General features: G+C 55.3%; 2 protein-coding genes across 2 annotated transcripts in view; both read right to left on the bottom strand.

Moving 5' to 3' along the window:
- Positions 1-730: 730 nt before the first annotated feature.
- CTSH (cathepsin H) lies at positions 731-10,119 on the bottom strand. The gene is made up of 12 exons (XM_060259946.1): positions 10,009-10,119; positions 9,861-9,895; positions 9,657-9,768; positions 9,475-9,545; positions 6,975-7,079; positions 6,228-6,314; positions 5,034-5,089; positions 4,819-4,900; positions 4,660-4,728; positions 3,529-3,635; positions 3,278-3,403; positions 731-1,574 (listed from the first exon to the last, which is right to left on the bottom strand). Exons 1-12 carry the CDS (start codon positions 10,079-10,081, stop codon positions 1,499-1,501), a joined length of 999 nt encoding a protein of 332 aa, XP_060115929.1. The 5' UTR covers positions 10,082-10,119; the 3' UTR covers positions 731-1,498.
- A 2,294-nt stretch (positions 10,120-12,413) lies between these two features.
- RASGRF1 (Ras protein specific guanine nucleotide releasing factor 1) overlaps positions 12,414-16,915 on the bottom strand; it is a 48,397-nt gene continuing 43,895 nt past the window's right edge. Inside the window, exons 25-27 of the mRNA XM_060260206.1 lie at positions 15,114-15,231; positions 14,841-14,909; positions 12,414-13,786 (exon numbers count right to left, since the gene is read on the bottom strand). Coding sequence (XP_060116189.1) covers positions 13,694-13,786; positions 14,841-14,909; positions 15,114-15,231 — 280 coding nt within the window. The 3' untranslated portion in view covers positions 12,414-13,693. The remainder of the gene's footprint in view (positions 13,787-14,840; positions 14,910-15,113; positions 15,232-16,915) is intronic.

The following is a 16,915-nucleotide window of genomic DNA, read 5'->3' as shown; positions in this document are numbered from 1 at the left end:
TCTCTTCCTATTGTAAAGTAGAAGTGCCTCTCCCCCGAGTTCCCATACATATCAGCAAGTCAGGAATGTGTAGGAACCGAGAGATGTTACGTATCCAAATGGGTAGTTGATAGTATGCTTTGAACCTTCTATGCAATTCACAGCTGTATGTTATGTTTTGAAGCTATCTGAACTTTGTCTTTGACGTAGCCTTTAAGATGCCATGCTATGTAACATTCTGTATCACTTCCAAGGTATTGTTCCTTGGGCAAGTGTTGGATTATCAATAAAACGAGTCTTTGATTTAAACAATAGCTCGATTATTCGAAATACCGATGCTTGACAGTATATACTCATTTGATCTCAGAAGACCATTCCAGGTTGAAACATGTCAGGTTGAGTGGTTTCCCATTGTTGTTTTATGATTTTACAAAGGAAGGAGGCTAATGATGGGCTCCTAAATGTTTTCAACTTTCTGTAATAAATATGTGTATTCTTTGCTTATGCTTTAATTGTATATTTTGCTTTTAAATTTGGCCCTTAAGTTGTATATTAACCTTTCAGGTTCTTGATTCCAGTTTTTGGGTTAAGTCTCTTTCCCCTCTCTGTTTTCCCACCTCCAAATCTCCAGGAACTTCCCAAGCCACAGTTGGCAACCCTGGATTCCACTGTGGGACTCCCCAAGCTCTCGACTGGTCCCTCCCTCTCTCTCCAAGGAGTCCCCACAACAGCTGTTAAAAAAGCCACCACATTTGCACAGAGAAAGAAACTTTAATAAAAACAAAGTGTGATGACCCCCCCCCCCATGGGAGGGGTGTGCCAGCCAGGCAGGCCAGCTGCCCCCCCCCCCCCAGGAGCCACAGCACTGAACCTGCCCTGGGGAACAACCGCCGCACAAATGCAGTGAATACAAAAGAATGCCCGGTGCAAAGAAGCAAAGTCACTCCCAGTTCCAGTGAAAGTGCAAGCGTTTAGGAACTGGCATGGAGCTCAGCCCTACCAGCAGTGGATCCTGAGGAAACAAGGCACAGGAACCCTCCTCCCCAAAGGGGCACCAACCCATTTGGAATGCCCAACTTCTCATGTCACTGATGAAGAAATGGGCAGAGTGCTAGACAGGAGGCCTGGAAGGGGATCGGTCCCAGCCCCCTCTCCTTCCTGCCACATTCCCACACTGATGCCCACAGATGTGCCCAAGTGGGCGAGGAGACTGTTGAAATGGAGGAGCAGGACTTGGCTCCAGGAGCGGAGGGAGCCAGAAGTGGGCCTGAGCCAGGCCCAGAGGGGAACTGGCAGGGGTTCAGCGCTGCACAGCTGGAAGCGGTAGAGGCAGGACCAGAGCAGGGGGCTCAGGGAGGCCATGGAGGCGGGAAGAGGGAGGGGCCAGCCTCAGAATTGCTCCCAGGAGAGAAGCCAAGGCCCAGGCTCAGTTCAGCCCTCTCTGCTTCTTGGGCTGGGCGGTCTGCCCTCCATCTTCGGCCTGCAGCACAGCCGCTCCTTCCATGAATGCAGCCCCCACTTAGACCAGGGGGATGGGGTAAGAGGCACAGGCCGCCAGACCGCACATGTTGCATCCCCGCTGGATATTGAAGTACCTGAAAGCAAAGACCGACGCTCGTATGGGTGGCAGCTCCGGCTCCCAGGGGGAACTTGGAGGGCACTACTTGTGACCGGAGTCCTTGCACTCCTAACCCAGAAAATGTGCAGGCTTCACCAGACCAGTGCCACAGGGCAAGTAGCCTCACCCCGTCTGTGGCCTCAAATATTGATTCGACTTCTTTTATGCCCTCCCCTTTCTCCTCAGTGGCTTCCCACAGTCTCCCTTTCTCCATTTTGCCCTCCAGTTTGGTGTTGTGGTTAAGTGCATGGACTCTTATCTGGGAGAACCGGGTTTGATTCCCCCCCTCCTCCACTTGCAGCTGCTGGAATGGCCTTGGGTCAGCCATAGTGGTTAAGTGCATGGACTCTTATCTGGGAGATCCGGCTTTGATTCCCCCCCTCCTCCACTTGCAGCTGCTGGAATGGCCTTGGGTCAGCCATAGTGGTTAAGTGCATGGACTCTTATCTGGGAGATCCGGGTTTGATTCCCCCCCTCCTCCACTTGCAGCTGCTGGAATGGCCTTGGGTCAGCCATAGTGGTTAAGTGCATGGACTCTTACCTGGGAGATCCGGGTTTGATTCCCCACCCTTCACATGCACCTGCTGGAATGGCCTTGGGTCAGCCATAGCTCTGGCAAAGGTTGTCCTTGAAAGGGCAGCTGCTGTGACAGCCCTCTCTAGCCCCACCCACCTCACAGGGTGTCTGTTGTGGGGGGAGAAGATGCAGGAGATTGTGAGCCGCTCTCAGATTCAGAGAGAAGGGCAGGGTGTAAATCTGCAGCCTCCTCCTTCTCCCCTGCAAGATTGGTTAGGCCGAGGGCAAGTGGCTGAGCAAAGCTGACCCCGCAAGCTCCCCTGGCACAGCAGGGATTGGCAGCAGGTTCCCAGCCCCCAGCCAGACAAGGCCCCACGCTGGCTGAGGCTGCAGCACCCAAGTTGGCCCCATCCTGCAGCCACCCCGCCTGGGGGGGGGGGGTTACGGGGCTTCACTCGGCCGTCACATCCAAAGCCCCTCCTGCTGGTTTTGGTCCCCCTACCTGGGAGACCGCAAGGGGGCCCTAAGCACCCTGCCCAATTAAAGGGAAGATTGGGAAAGACTGGGTGAGAGTGCGGCAGATGCTATAGGGGGCACCGTCCCCAGTGCCCCCTGCTGGCTCCAGCTTTGAGCACACCCTTTTCCTGTCTGGGCAGGGGCTTCCACAGGGGCCAGTCTCCACCAATGGGCAGAGTCCACCCCTGCCTTCTCTGCTGTGGCCCCCACCACGTCATGGAACACCTGGCCTGAGGAGGTCAGGAAGGGTCTGCAGAACTGAATTATTCCAGAGGGCTTTTCTGTGAAGGCAACAGACCGGCCCTGCGCTCGACGGTTCACAAGGTTCTTGGAAAAATGGTTAGGGACTCTGCTCTATCCCTGCTGCTTATGGCTTGCTGAAACGGGGATCCTCCTGTGCAGTTTTTGCATCATTGAACATGCCGTGTGAACACGCCTGCTTTGCTGCAATTGGTTCCGCAGCCCTGATTCCTACTGCTGTGTCCACCGCATGTTCTCTGTCGTCTGTCTCGACTCCCCCTTTGCCTCCAGGGATTGGCACAAGGATGCATCAGGTCAATGAACAAACAGGCAGGAGCCACGAGGTGGCGCCAGAACACAGCCCACCAACCGGCCGGAGGGGAGGGAGGGAGAAGGGGCCTTCCTTACCCCTCCATGCCCCACCGGGGGCCCCAGGAGTTCTTGACGATCCAGTAGGGAAGGCCGTTCTCCTCCCCATAGCCCACGGCCAGGACGGCGTGATTCACTTTGTCCGGAGTCTTGTGACAGCGTTTGCTGGCCATAAAAAGAAAGCAGGAGAGAATCTGGGATTGCACTCAGAGCCACCCTCCTCCATGTGACCATGAGGAGTTGAGACAAACAGCCTTCCAGCCACCCGGAGAGACTCTGGAGAGACTCACCTGGAGTAAACCCCCTTGGAGTACAACATGAAGTCCTCTGTCACTTCGAAGGCAAAGCTCACAGGATTGTAGCTCCCCACAGCTTCCACCATGCTCTCTTCATCATTCTGGAAAGAAAACATCGCAGCCGTTAGTGTGGGTGGATGCCGGGCCAGGCTGCTTAGAACGGGACCCTGTTTTCTATGAGAAAGCAGCAGCGGTGAGGGGGGGTGAGAGGCAGGAGCTCCCCTGCAGCAGGAACTCCAGCCCCTCTTCCTCCAGCAAGAAGTTCCACAGCTCTGCCTTCCAGAGGGACGTGCACGGCTTTGTTTGAATGCAAAGGAGACTGCAGCCAGTGGGGAAGCTGCAGGGTCAGTTGTGGGCCAAAAGCAGGGAGGGAGGGAACCCTGGGAAGGGCTGAGACAGCAAGGAGGTGGACGGCATGGGGTGAGGAGCTGACTGAGCAAGAGCCCAGGGGAGCAGCTGAGGCCCACCAGCCAGGGAAGAAGAAGACGATGACATTGGATTTATATCCCGCCCTCCACTCCAAGTCTTAGAGCAGCTCGCAATCTCCTTTATTTTCCTCCCCCACAACAGACATCCTGTGAGATAGGTGGGGCTGAGAGAGCTCTGACAAAGGACTGAGTCTCAGAGCAGCTTACAATCTCCTTTATCTTTTCCCCGCACAACAGCCACCCTGTGAGCAATGTTCCCTCTAAGCTGCAGAGTCTTGTGAGCAAAAATTCTACTTTGTGAATTACTGGTATTAAAGTTGTGAGCTCCTGCATAAATTAGTGTGCTCTGGGGTCACCCTTCCTGAGCAAAGACAAAAATGTGTGAGCTGGAGGCCAAAAATCTGTGAGCTAGCTCACGCTACCTCAGCTTAGAGGGAACACTGCCTGTGAGGTGGGTGGGGCTGAGAGAGCTCTCACAGAAGCTGTCCTTTCAAGGACAACAACTGCGAGAGCTATGGCTGACCCAAGACCATTCCAGCAGGTGCAAGTGGAGCTGTGGGGAATCAAACTCGGTTCTCCCAGATAGAAGTCCGCACACTTAACCATGACACCAAACGGGCTCAGTATCCAAGGGCAGGAGGCTGCCTGGGGGAGGCAGGGGCTACACAGAGGAGGAGGAGGTGGCAGCGGCACCCACCTGTGTGATGTTGACCACGTCCTTAACGAAGGCAACAGCCTCCTTGGGCTGGAACTTGCAGGTGCCGTTCTGTGGGGGAGGAGGAGGCAAGATGGTTAGAGGCAGCTGCATGACATGCCCGACAAACGAGGCCCTCGCTCTGCAGCCCAGCAGCCCTACCTTGGCCTTGTATGGGTACGTGTCCTCGCCCATCAGCCCCAGGTTGTAGCGGATGTATTCGAACGCTTGGCTGGGAAGGCCTCTGGAGAGGAAGAAGACGGAAGAGCAGAAGCCTTCAAGCGGGGAAGGGGGAGGGGAGGGATCATCAACAGATGGTGGGGCTGAGGAGAGAGATGGGGGGCCTCCAGACCGCCGTGCCAGAGGGCACTACTCACCCACTGCAGCCGTGGTTCTTGAAGGCCTGGGCACAGTCGACCAGCTGCTGTTCGGCCTGGTGGAAGGGAGAAGACACACTGGGGCATGAAGCCCACCAGCCCCTGAGACCCTTGGCTGAGCAGGCCTTCACCAGTCCTCGGCTTCCAACACATTTTGCCCGCCCCCCACACCCACAGTCGCTGCCAATGGGGACTCCAGAGGCCATCGGTCTGCTAACTGGGCGGGGGGGGGAGAGTAGTACTCTCTAAGCTAGAGGTGTCAAATATGCAGTTCGGGGGCTCAATCAGATCCCTGGAGGGATCCTCTCAGGCCCCCGTGCAACTGGCTCTTGTCAGCTTCCTTCTCCCTCTCTCTTCCTTCCTTCTGCATCACAGCTTGCTTTGCAAGGCTTGCTCAACTGCACAAGAGCTATAGAGAAAAACCTCTGTTTTCTCCATTGGCTGAGGCTCCTCCCTTGGGGGGCAGGGAGAGCTTGCTTTGCCGGGCTCTCTCAGTTGCACAGCAGAGCTACTGAGCCAAGCCTCTTTTCCTCCTATTAGTGCCCTGGGGAAGGAAGGAAAGAGCCAGAGCTTCCTTTGCCCAGTTCCCTGGATTCCGTGGGAGAAATACAAAGAAAGCAGCTTTAAGACCAAGGAGTGCTAATGTTTTAAGGTGTTTCTTATAAAAAAAAAAACACCCTTTAATTGTGTTTGTGTCCTTTATAAAGTTTATATCTCTGCTACCTAATCTTTAAATAGATACACACATGGCCCGGCCCAACCAGGTTTCATTTGTCAGATCCAGCCCTCATAACCATTGAGTTCGACACCCCTGGTCTAAGCCAGCTAATGGTTTCTGCCAAGCCGATGCCTGGGCAAGCTGCCCAGACCCAAAGAGAGATGGAAAGTTTGTCCCTTCCAAAACCTGCTTTCAGTTCCTTTCCCAATCTGTCGCTGCTTTTCTCTTTTGGAAACCTGCCTTCCGCTGTGACCAATCAAAGGCTCTTGGGAAGTCCCTTCCTTTCCCCACTGCAGGCAGCTTTGTGGCAAAGACTTGCGCAAGCTCACACGCCCTGCCCGGCACAAGGAGGGTGTCGCTTTCGGCTCAGCTGTCCTCTACCTGGCTGTGTACTCCCCCCCCTTCTGCCCTCTTACCCCCTCCTGCCCCGGACGTTAAGGGAGCTGACGAGCGCAGAATCCCAAAGGGAGGCTCACCAGGTTCAGCAGCTTGCCGGTGGCGATGGCGATGGCCGACTCCAAGCACCCGGTGGTGGAGAATGTCCAGCAGCTCCCACAGGGACCCTGGGCGGGGGGGGGGGGAAGGAAATTAAAAGGGCTCTCCTTGGAAATGCAGGGGGCAGCGACAAGGCAGCTTGGAGGCCTTTCTCCGCGTGCCTCTCGGGACTCTGCAGGGGCAACACGCCACAGCAGCAAAGGCAGGGTGGCCTCTATGGGACACGCTGGCCTCAGGCCTCGAAAAAGTCATTTGGGTGGCTTTTTAGCTTCTTCCTGACAAAGACTTACATACACACGGCAGTTGCACGGATCCAAGGTACAGACCAGAGAGCAATAAGAAGAAGATATTGGATTTATATCCTGCCCTCTACCCAAAACATTCTCAGAGCGGCTTACAATCCCCTTTCTCTCTCCCTCCCCACGACAGACACCCTGTGGGGTAGGTGGGGCTGAGAGCTCTGACAGAAACTGCTCTTGAGCAGAACAGCTTTGAGAGAACTTGTGGCTGACCCAAGGTCACACCAGCAGGTGCATGTGGAGGAGGAGAGGGGAATCAAACCCGGTTCTCCCAGGTAAAAGTCCATGCATAACCACTACACCAAAGTGGCCAGTCCTTTCCAGAATCCGAAAGCGCTACAGGGTCTGGTGGGTTTGTAAGCACTGGCCTTTGAGGTGGATCTATCAAAACGGCCAACCCGCGGCCCCTGTCTCCTCCAGGACCATCACCTGATTCTTGACGGGCGTCACGTAGTTGCCCTTCTTTCTCCAGTCCATAGTCGTTGGATGCCACCCAGCTGTCCCCACAAAGTTGCCCTTCGTGGCCGAGCAGTTCTGCAAGTGACAACAGAGCCGTTCAAGAAGCCGGCCACAAACCAAGGAAGGGCCCGGCCAGCCTGGCTGTAGGGGCCCGAACTCTGCTGAGGCAATGGAGGTTGCTACGGTCCTGGGTTCAAATGTTGACACTGGTGAGCTGCCACCTCGTGGTCTGCAATCCAAGGATCCTACATATCGGCCTGCCTTACCAGGTTGTAGTTAGAGGATTTCTTTTGTGCAAAATCCCAGCCACAAAGAAAAATTTTAACAGAATGCTTAAAAAGCAACAGTAGTCTCTTTGAAATCTTTTCAATTCAGCAAACCAATTAAAGGTCAAATTCCACACTGCATCTCCTTCTATGGTCATTTTTTAATGCTCTCCCCACCCCTTTGCAAATACAGCAACTGGGCCTGTTTTCTGTTTGCCAAGGAGGATAATGGCGGGTGAATGTTGTTTCCAGTGGGGAAAAGCTGTCTCTGCACCCTTTCTGGGCACAAAATGGTCCCTGCAAGCTTTACCCCACTGGGAATCAAAGCCATTCATGGGCAACTTTTCCAGCAAGAAAACTTTGCGGGAGGGAAGTGGGAGCCCCAGGATCAAAAAGACACATACAAAAAGACACACACTTCTGCTTTTGGAGAAGAAGCATTCCAAATGAGCACAGAAGGCTCCAGGTTGTCACTTGATCCTTTTGCAGGAATAAAAAGAGCCCAGCAATTAGAACAACCATTTATAAAGACTACAGAAGAGGAAAAAAGAAAAAAAAACACCCTCTTTTTTTTTTTAATACCAAAAATGCCTGCTCAGCCAGTGGGGCTGCAGAAGTAAACCCACAGCCTTTTCCTCCTCGTCACTGCTCAGGGGTGCAAGCCAACAGCCCCAGTGACCTCCCTGCCCCCCGCCCCTGCATCCTGGGCGGAGCTTAGGAGACAATGAGCCTCCCCCTCCCCCCCCCAGGAGCTGAGCTTGGAGGGAAAGAGGCAGAAGGCGGCTCCTCGGCTCCTCGCTTTCACATCCTTTTCAAGGACGGCTGCGGGGGAGGGGGGAATCCAGGTGTGGCGGAGGAGGGCCCCCTGCCAAAGCAGGCTCTTCAAGGCCAGGCCGCAGCCTCAAATAACACCAGAAAGTTCCTCAGAGTCAAGGAGCATTAATCTCAGCAGCAGCTTCCTGGAGGAACTGAACCTCGACTGAAACAAATGTCCCTGGACTTTGGTTTTCTTTTGCCACAACAGACTAAGCAGCTTCCCCTTTGCTGGCCCTCTGCTACAGAGGCACCCCCCACTTCCCTCTGGTGACCCCCCCCTCCCTAGCTACACATGATGTGCCTTTCTGGAGGGAATGCATAGTGCAGAAGGCACAGGGGAGGCATAGATAGATAAAGGCATCGATAGAAGACACTTCAATCTACACTTTAATTAGCTGTGCATCTTTGATGTGTTAATAGATTCTGTCTGGCCCTCTTCAGATCTGCAAAATCATTTTGGCTTACTCGCTCTTTCCACACCACTTAAATCTTTTTTAAGCAGCCCCCCCCCTTTTTGGTAGGGCAAACTCCTTTGCTATTCTGCCACAGGGGTGGTGGGTGTCACTACAAAATGGCCACCACAAGAGGGGGAGCCAAGCACAAAATGGCTCCTGTAGGAGGTGGAGCCAAACAAACATGTACAAGAGGAAAGGGAACGGAGAATATAAACTTGCACAAAGAAGAAGATGACCGAAGGGGAGAATCACACGCAAAGGTAGAAAAAGAGGGAAAGCCCCCTCCGCCTCACAGCTGATCTCCAGATCCTGTTTAAAGGACGCTGGCTCTTCCTCTGGGTAGCAGGGTGGATCCAAGCAAAAAGCCCCTTTATTTGTATGAAGACAGGTAGTCTCTGGTTCTGCCTTCGCAACAGGCCCCCTCGCTCTTGTGAAGAACCTGTCTGGGCACAGGTTGGTCAGATCAAACTGGCCTGAACGCTGGCCGGATGAGGAGGGTAATCTAGAAACCTTGGAAGCTGAGCACCCCCTGCAACCCTTCACTGCTGCTCAAAGTGCCTGGGACTCAGGTCCAAAGTGCTGGTTTCCCGTCTCCAGAGCCCTGAACTGAACTCTGCTGTCTGGCAATCAGCCTCAGGCCTGAATCCAGACTCTGACCGCTGGCTTGGGCTGGCCCTAGAGCGTGACCCCCAGGAGCACTGCGGGAGGGAGACCCCTGGCCACGCCTCCCCCACCAGCCTCGCCTTCCTGAGCGGAGAAGAGCCTGCTGAGGCCTGCGGGGCAGAGACACGGGCTTTCAAGGCTCTCCACGCAGGCAGCAGACGATCAGCAGGCTGCCCGCCCTGGGCCACTTCTCCTCTGCTAAGGATGGCGGCCCTGGCACAAAGCAACCCCCCCTCCCTCCCCCCCGCCTGCTCAGTTCTTCAGCCTCACCTGAGGCTCCTGCAAAAGGTACATCCTCCGGAATTCCTGGAAGGTCAGGTCTGCAAACTGGTTCAGGCCCACTGCAGGAGGGAGGGAGGGAGGGAGAGGAGGGGCGGGCCAAGGTCAGGGGCGGCCGTTCTCTGCTGCCCCCCCCCCCCAGCAGGTGCACGCGGGGAGAGCGAGGCCCCTACTTTGGAAGGTGCGGTTGCCGCCGCCATTGTGCCTCTCCACCTTCTGCTTGTTGGCCAGGAAGATCTGGAAGCGCAGCTGGAAGTCCGCGGGGTGCGGGTAGCGCTTGCCGTTCTGCGGAGAAGGAGAGGCGGCAGCAGGAGAAGCGGGCTCAACCCCTCCCGCCCCCCTCCCGCCCTCCCGCCCGGGATCCGGGGGCGTCGTACCTGCTGCAGCCAGGCCTTGAAGAGCGCCTCTTCCTCTGCGGGGGGGGGGAGAGAAAGGGGAGGGGAGGTGAGGCCCGCGGCTGCCGCTGGAGCGAGACACACACAGCCCCCCGCCTCCCGCCCCCCCCCCCCCGGGAGACACGCTTACCCGACGACGACGACGACGAGGCCAGCAGCAGCAGCAGCAGCGGCAAGAGGAGGAGAGCCCCGGGCCGCCGCATCCTGCCCGCCCGCCGGCCTCTCTGCAGCGCTGCCCGGAGGGAGTGCCTGGCCGGCGGAGGGGAGGGGAGGGGAGGGCGGCGCGTGACTCCCGGCGGGGCGGGCGGGCGGGCCAGCCAGCCTGTTCCTCCTCCTCTCCCCCCGAGGGGACGGGCAGGGCGCGGAGCTGCCTGGAGAGCTCTGCTGTCCTGGGCCGGCCCCCCGCTCCCCCCTGGAAGCGCCCCCAGGACGGACAGAGGAGAAAGCTGCCTGGCCCTTCTCTGGCTCGGCCCGGCCCGGCCTGGCGGCTGCTGTTCCGCTGTAGGGTCGCCAGAGCCCACTCAGGAAAGAGCGGAGGGAAGCTTTGGGGCTGGAGCCGGGAGGCTTTGGGGGTGGCGCCGGGAGCAAGCGTGCAGGCGCTCCTTCACTGGAAATAACCGAGCGGGGGGGGACCTTCTTTGGGGGCTCCTGGAGTTAGACCCCCTGGCCCAGTCTTTTTCGAACTTGGGGGGGGAGAGACTAGGAGAGGGAGCAGATGCAATGCTGGAAAGGTGCTGCCTCTACCTCAAAAACGCCCCCCCCCCACCCCTCCGCAGGTGCCCCCTCTCCAAGCCCCAGATACCCAGGGATCAATGTTCCACGATACCCTATGGGGACAACTCTCCAGAATCGCCAGCTGGGGCTAATGGCTCTGGTCGCTCACTGCCTACGTTGGGTGGGAAAGCGGCATAAAAATGTTTTGGGTAAAGGAAAAGCCATCCTCAGTGCAGTGTTCTGCTAGGCCCCTCTGTCCGGCAGCAGGGTCGAGCTCTCCTTGGCCAACAAAGACATTTTTGGGGTCACAACCAAGGCCCAGGCTGGGGCCAGAAAGCCTGTCCTGTGGGTGGCTGGCAGGTCTGAGGCTATTGAAGCCTCGCTTGAGAATTTCTTCTCTTATCTGGTGCCTTCTGAGAGGCTGCCTGACCCTCCCTGTGTCTACAAGGTCGATTTAGCCCATGCCATCCAACCTGAGTGTTTGTGAGGAAGGCGGAGTAGAAGAGAACAAAGTCTGAGCCCAGCTAAGTTTTTTATTGCCCCCATAGTCAGAATAAGGAGGCAACTGTCGTTGGGGTGAAAGGAGGGCAGCTTTACTGAGCTCAACTTTAGCCAGTCTAGGTGAAGGCAAGAGGTGACCCCAACCCCCCTCTCTGCCACAGCAGGAAAGCATCCTGCCCCCTTCCCCCCCAAAAAAAACCCGGTTGTGTTTGGCAGCCACCAGGCAGCGAGGAGCATGTGGTCTTTTTCCTGCCAGCCAGGGCCCCTTTCTGGCCACACAGCCGTCCAGGCAGCCTGCCCCGAAGGCATCACAGGCCACTAGCATGCCCCACCCATGGTTGTTGCAAGACAAGGGGGGGCCTGCTCAAAGGGAGTTCCTTGCTTAAATTGTACCTCCTGCCTGCCATTGAACCTAATGACCACACCGCCAGAGCCAATTGCCCAATCCACTGTTGACAGAAGGAGATAGAGAAAAACACCCCCACTCCTGCCAATCTTGGGGGGGAGGGGAATTCCTACTTGGCCCCAACTATGATGTCTAGTAAAACCCATTCTATTGCAGGGCAGGTGGGTGGGCAGAAAGATTGGCGAAGAATGTCTCAACAGTTGGGGGGGGGGGGCGAGTCAAGTACTTAGCTCCACCCTACCCCACAACAGCCCTGAATGGAACTTTCCAACCATCTGGATCCTTCCTTCCACGGAGGCAAAGTAGGCCCTGCATTCTTACTGGTGCTGCCATCACTGGGCATCACAAAAACTTATACTCAGAATACAACTTTGTTGGTCTTAAAGGTGCCACTAAACTCAGACTCTGTTTTGCTTCAGACCAGCGTGGCGACCCACCTGGATCTGGTACATAAATTCCCTCTAACTTGGCACTTTGCTCCCTCAACCCATCTTTCCTCAGCTCTTTTCCTCACTGTTTTAAGAGCTTGAAAGAACAGAGCCTGGAACTGCAGGGGGACATGTAGGGGCAATGCCCCCTCAGAAAGTTGGTAGCCTGTTTTGTTGTGGAGATATGAGGGGAAATGTGCAAGACATTTTGGCTCCAGTTGCCTGGGGCTGTGGGACTGACAGCCAGAGCTGAATATTGGACTAGGTTTGGGGCTGCTCTAATCCAGAGGAGTAATTTGTGGGCTTAGGCCACCTGCCTCAGGCAGAACGAACACAGACTTTACTGTTTTCACTGTTCAGAAACCTTCTTTCGTACTTTAGAATGTCTACCAGGACTTTCTAATACTCAGGCCACCCTACATGTGAAAAACATCCACCTCTTTCCAGAGGCAGTGCATCCTGGATGATAAACGTTTGCAAAAGCCATTGTTCACCCTGAGATAAAATAGATTTATTAGCAAGAGGTAATCAGGAAACATATATTTTTACAAAAATGGAAATTTTTCTTTTCGCAAACAAGCTGTAAGTGGAAATATTGTAGGTCTTGAAAGAGAATTCTCATACCACTGGGTATTGCTTACAGCAAAAGGTTTCTGGTCTGAGTAGCCTTTGTGGCACCTGCCTTCCTCATCAGAGTTCTCCTGGGCCTAGGTTTACTGTACAGTGTAAAAAATACATGATAATATTCACAGAATAAGCACTACATTACTATATTCCTGCTAACGAGGAGTTAGCCAGGATTACAGTATATGTAATAAAAACATTTTAACCCCCTCCCTCCCCTAATTCTACATTATATTACTAAGAAGTGTCACGAGGTTACAGACAGAGCATGTTGACAGAAGCCGCCCAGGGACATGATGCAGTGGAAATATCCGAAGAGGGAGGTCGTCTCCCCTCAGGGTCAGCTCAAGGCGTTGCAGTGCCTGAGGAAGGGGCCCCAGTGGCCACATGCACTGATGGCAGGCCAATTGCCAGATCCCTGTCACAGGTCAGGCGTCTGGTTTCTCCCCACAATCTCCCTCCTGGCCTCACCTCAAGGGAGAGACACCAGCCCACCAGAGACCCCAAGGGCCTCCTTCAAGCCCACCACAGGCTACCCCTCCCCTTGGTGAAGGTCCCCTCCAGCCTTCCTGGGCTTCCTGTGGAGGGACAAAGTGACCAGCATGGCTCTTCCCTCCCAAATTTGCAGTGTTGCTGTCTTTTTTAAAATGGGCGGTGTTGGGCTCACACAGCAGCAGTTCAGAATTTCTCGATTCGGAATAGGTGTGTTTGTTGTACTTTTAACAAAATGTCCAGATCGCAAAGCCCAAGAAAAGCCACAATTCCTCCGTCAGGAGAGGAGCAGGACGCGTGATGTGCCATGTGCACAAGTGGGGTTTTCCTCTGCCACCCCCCTTAATCCCTCCCACTCCCCCCGCCCACAAAGAATCAATGACAAAGAGAACATTGCTTAATATAAACCAGGACGGCAATCAACAAAGCAGCCTACACCGGACTCCTCAGGACAACGCAAGGGCTGCTAGTCGAGTTCCAAGAACAAAAAGGGAGCAGGGCCCCGAGGGCTTCTCTTCTTTTGCTTTTTCCTTTCCAACTTGAAGAAGCACATAGTAGGAAGTCAGTCCAGGGGTGTTTAAAAGGAACGCAAGAGTGTGGCTATGTACAACGGAGACCGAAGGTGGGGGGGGGGCGAAGCGGCACCAGGCTCAGGTGGGCAGTTTGGGCTCGATCTGGAGAGAGGCCTCATAAAGCGCCTCCTCGTCCATCACAAAGGACTGGTCCAGGAGGTACTGGGTGACCTGGAAGAGAAAGGACAGGGATGCGGAGACGCCCTTGGCAACGCCTCTCCTCCAAGCAAAGGGTCCTCCACACAGGCACAGAAGGATGCAGGGGGAAGCACCGACAGGTCACAGCACACATATGGTGGCCTGGCAGGATTGTCAAGGCTTGAGGGACATTATAGAGGTGGTTTGCCATTGGCTGACTCTGCATAGCAGCTCTGGATTCTCGTGGAGAGCCAGTGTTGGTGCAGTGGTGAAGTGTGCAGACTCTTATCTGGGAGAACCGGATTTGATTCCCTGCTCCTCCGCTTGCGGCTGCTGGAATGGCCTTTGGTCAGCCAGAGCTCTCGCAGAGCTGTCCTTGAAAGTGCAACTTCTGGGAGAGCTCTCTGAGCTCCACCCACCTCACAGGGTGTCTGTTGTGGGGGAGGAAGATCAAGGCGATTATGAGCCCCTCTGAGATTCGGAGTGGAGGGTGGGATACAAATCCAGTCTCTTCTTCATCTTCTAGGTGGGCTCCCATCCAAATACTACCCTGGGCTGACCCTGCCTTCACATCTGAGATCTGATAAGATCAGGCTAGCTCGATCCAGCTAAGTCAGGGGAAGAGACTGGTTCCACTCCATCCCTTCTGGGGGGAACGGTGTCCTTCAGCCCATCTTAGCAACCAGCATCTCCTCTGTCTCTCCTGCCTGCAGTTCCAGTTTCTTCTGAGCAGAGAGCTCTGGATGCTCCTGGCTGTTGAGTCAGTGGGGCATACGGAGGCCATCCCATCCTCCAGCCAGGGGTCTCACATAACACTGAACAGCATTAGGGAAAGAACAGACCCTCACGGAACGGCATAGCTGGGATTCTGCATCTCCTAGGACCACTGGAAAGGACGCAAACCCGTTCTCCTACCAATCTCCTGCCTTGAGACCCTGGCAGGATCACCAGAAGTCCGCTGTGGCTTGATGGCCTTCTCCACCACCAGCAGTAGCCACAATTTGCCCCCCACCCCTCCAAGTCTTATGCAAGGAGCTCTCAGGGGTCTCGTGCAAGAGGCAGGCGTTTTCCTGTGCAGGGAACATACCTTGGGCTGATGCTCGATCTTGTAGGCAGTTTGTTGAAACTGTCTGATCTCTCGAATGATGTGGGAAATCTGTTCAGAGAGAGAGAGAAATGAGCCTTCCTGGGAACGAAAAGGCTGGGCTCTGGAGAGGCAGCAAACAAACAGAAAAAAGTCCTAAATAAAATGGACAAAAGGAACTTCGGAAGGGGAGAGCTGGGAAGCTGGGATTTTTAGGGGCCAGCATCTGCACAGCTCTCTGAGGCAACATCCCCAGACCGTGCTGGGTTCACTCACCATCCGCATTTTGGAGAAGTTCACCAGGCCGTCTTCAGTGTAATTCGGCGTGCCTTCCTCAATAAACGCCAAGTCCGTGAGATACATGCCAAGATAAGGGACGCAGGGCGGATCACAACTGGGAGGGGCAAAAGAAGTTCCAGTTAGAAGAAATCCCACCTGATTCAGGTGGAGCACCTGGTTCACAATAAAGCTCCAAGGTCCAGGCAGAGAGCAAACAGGTCCCCCCTCCCCCCAGCACCACCAGGTTGAAGCACAGCCAGCAGAGCCCAGCACAGCCCAGAACAGCAAGCAAAAGGGGCCCTGGAGAACTGGCAGGCTTCAAATATGGGCTTCATTCTGACCTGGCTGCATTTCATGTAGAAACAAAAAGCTGCAGAGGGCCTCAAGGGGCATCTAGTGCACCATGCAGGAAATGCACAGCTACCACCCCCTCCCCACCGCCCCAGTGACTCTCACCCCCCCCCCCCCCTGTACTGCTCTATGCCTAGAGGAAGGGGGAAACCTCCAGGAAATTCCTGCCTGGCCACAAAGTGGGGACTGGCATTCCCCTGCGCACATACAAAAGAGCCACCACAGCTGAGCATGGGCACATCTCTTCCTGCCATCGTCATGATCTGCCTAAATTCACAGGGAGTCAGAAGCCAGATCAAAATGGGGCCAGAAGACACTCGGTGTTGCCAGACTGGTACGAAGGGGCCTTGCCTGACAAGAGGGGCTCTGGGAGCTCCCACACTGCTCCTCTCCAGGGCGCCAGACCTCCGACCTTTGCAGTCCCTTCCCTCAAGGGGTCCCTGCCCCTCACTGCCCTTGCAAGCTTTGATCCCTTCAAGTGCCAAGCCCATCCGTCCACATTCAGGCGAGGCCAATCCAACTGGCTCCTCCACCTCTCAGACCCCCCACCCCACCCCATGAGTGATAATAAATCTCACCAGTGAGCATAAAAGAACATGAGAAGCCATGTTGGATCACGCCAATGGCCCCTCTAGTCCAACACTCTGTGTCACACAGCGGCCAAACTCCTGGGGCCACCAGGAGGCCCATCAGTGGGGCCAAAACCCCAGAAGCCCCCCCTTGCCCTTCAAGCACCAAGAATACCGAGCATCCCTGCCCCAGACATAAGAACATAAGAGAAGCCATGTTGGGTCACGCCAATGGCCCCTCTAGTCCAACACTCTGTGTCACACAGCGGCCAAACTCCTGGGGCCACCAGGAGGCCCATCAGTGGGGCCAAAACCCCAGAAGCCCCCCCTTGCCCTTCAAGCACCAAGAATACCGAGCATCCCTGCCCCAGACATAAGAACATAAGAGAAGCCATGTTGGGTCACGCCAATGGCCCCTCCAGTCCAACACTCTGTGTCACACAGTGGCCAAAAAGCCAGGCACCATCAGGAGGTCCAACAATGGGGCCAGGACACTAGAAGCCCTCCCACTGCGCCCCCAGCACCAAAAAGACAGAATATACACTGGGCATGTCTACCCCCACCCCAAACACATCCCTCTGCCTGAAAGCAAATGCCAAAATCCCACACCACACAGCAGACATGCCACAGTGTTCCCTGTGCCCTCGGACGGGCATGCCCTCACACCCGCTCTCCTTCCAGCAGTTCTGCAGCCAGCACTCCATTCCACCCCCACCACACTTCTTGTCTGACTGAAACAATGATCCTCTGGACCTGAGAAGAGCAGGCAGCATTGGAATCTCTTCCAACTCACCTCTTGAGCAGTCGGGCTGATCTTGGCATGGGCACGTGTGTGCCTCCAGCAAGAAGAGTTTGCCATCCCATCAGACAGCAAGTTGG

This window comes from Heteronotia binoei, chromosome 19 (assembly GCF_032191835.1).
Source record: "Heteronotia binoei isolate CCM8104 ecotype False Entrance Well chromosome 19, APGP_CSIRO_Hbin_v1, whole genome shotgun sequence".
NCBI lineage: Eukaryota > Metazoa > Chordata > Lepidosauria > Squamata > Gekkonidae > Heteronotia > Heteronotia binoei.
Note: the sequence above shows the minus strand (reverse complement) of the source record. Positions and strands in the feature narration are given on the sequence as shown.

Excerpts from the sequence above, each read along its gene's own strand:
- CTSH (XM_060259946.1), bottom strand. The coding sequence starts at position 10,081 with ATGCGGCGGCCCGGGGCTCTCCTCCTCTTGCCGCTGCTGCTGCTGCTG. Across the intron at positions 5,090-6,227 it reads CCGGCAAGCTGCTGAACCTG|GCCGAACAGCAGCTGGTCGA; the intron begins GTGAGCCTCCCT and ends CCCTTCCACCAG. Across the intron at positions 4,901-5,033 it reads AAGAACCACGGCTGCAGTGG|AGGCCTTCCCAGCCAAGCGT; the intron begins GTGAGTAGTGCC and ends CTTCCTCTCCAG.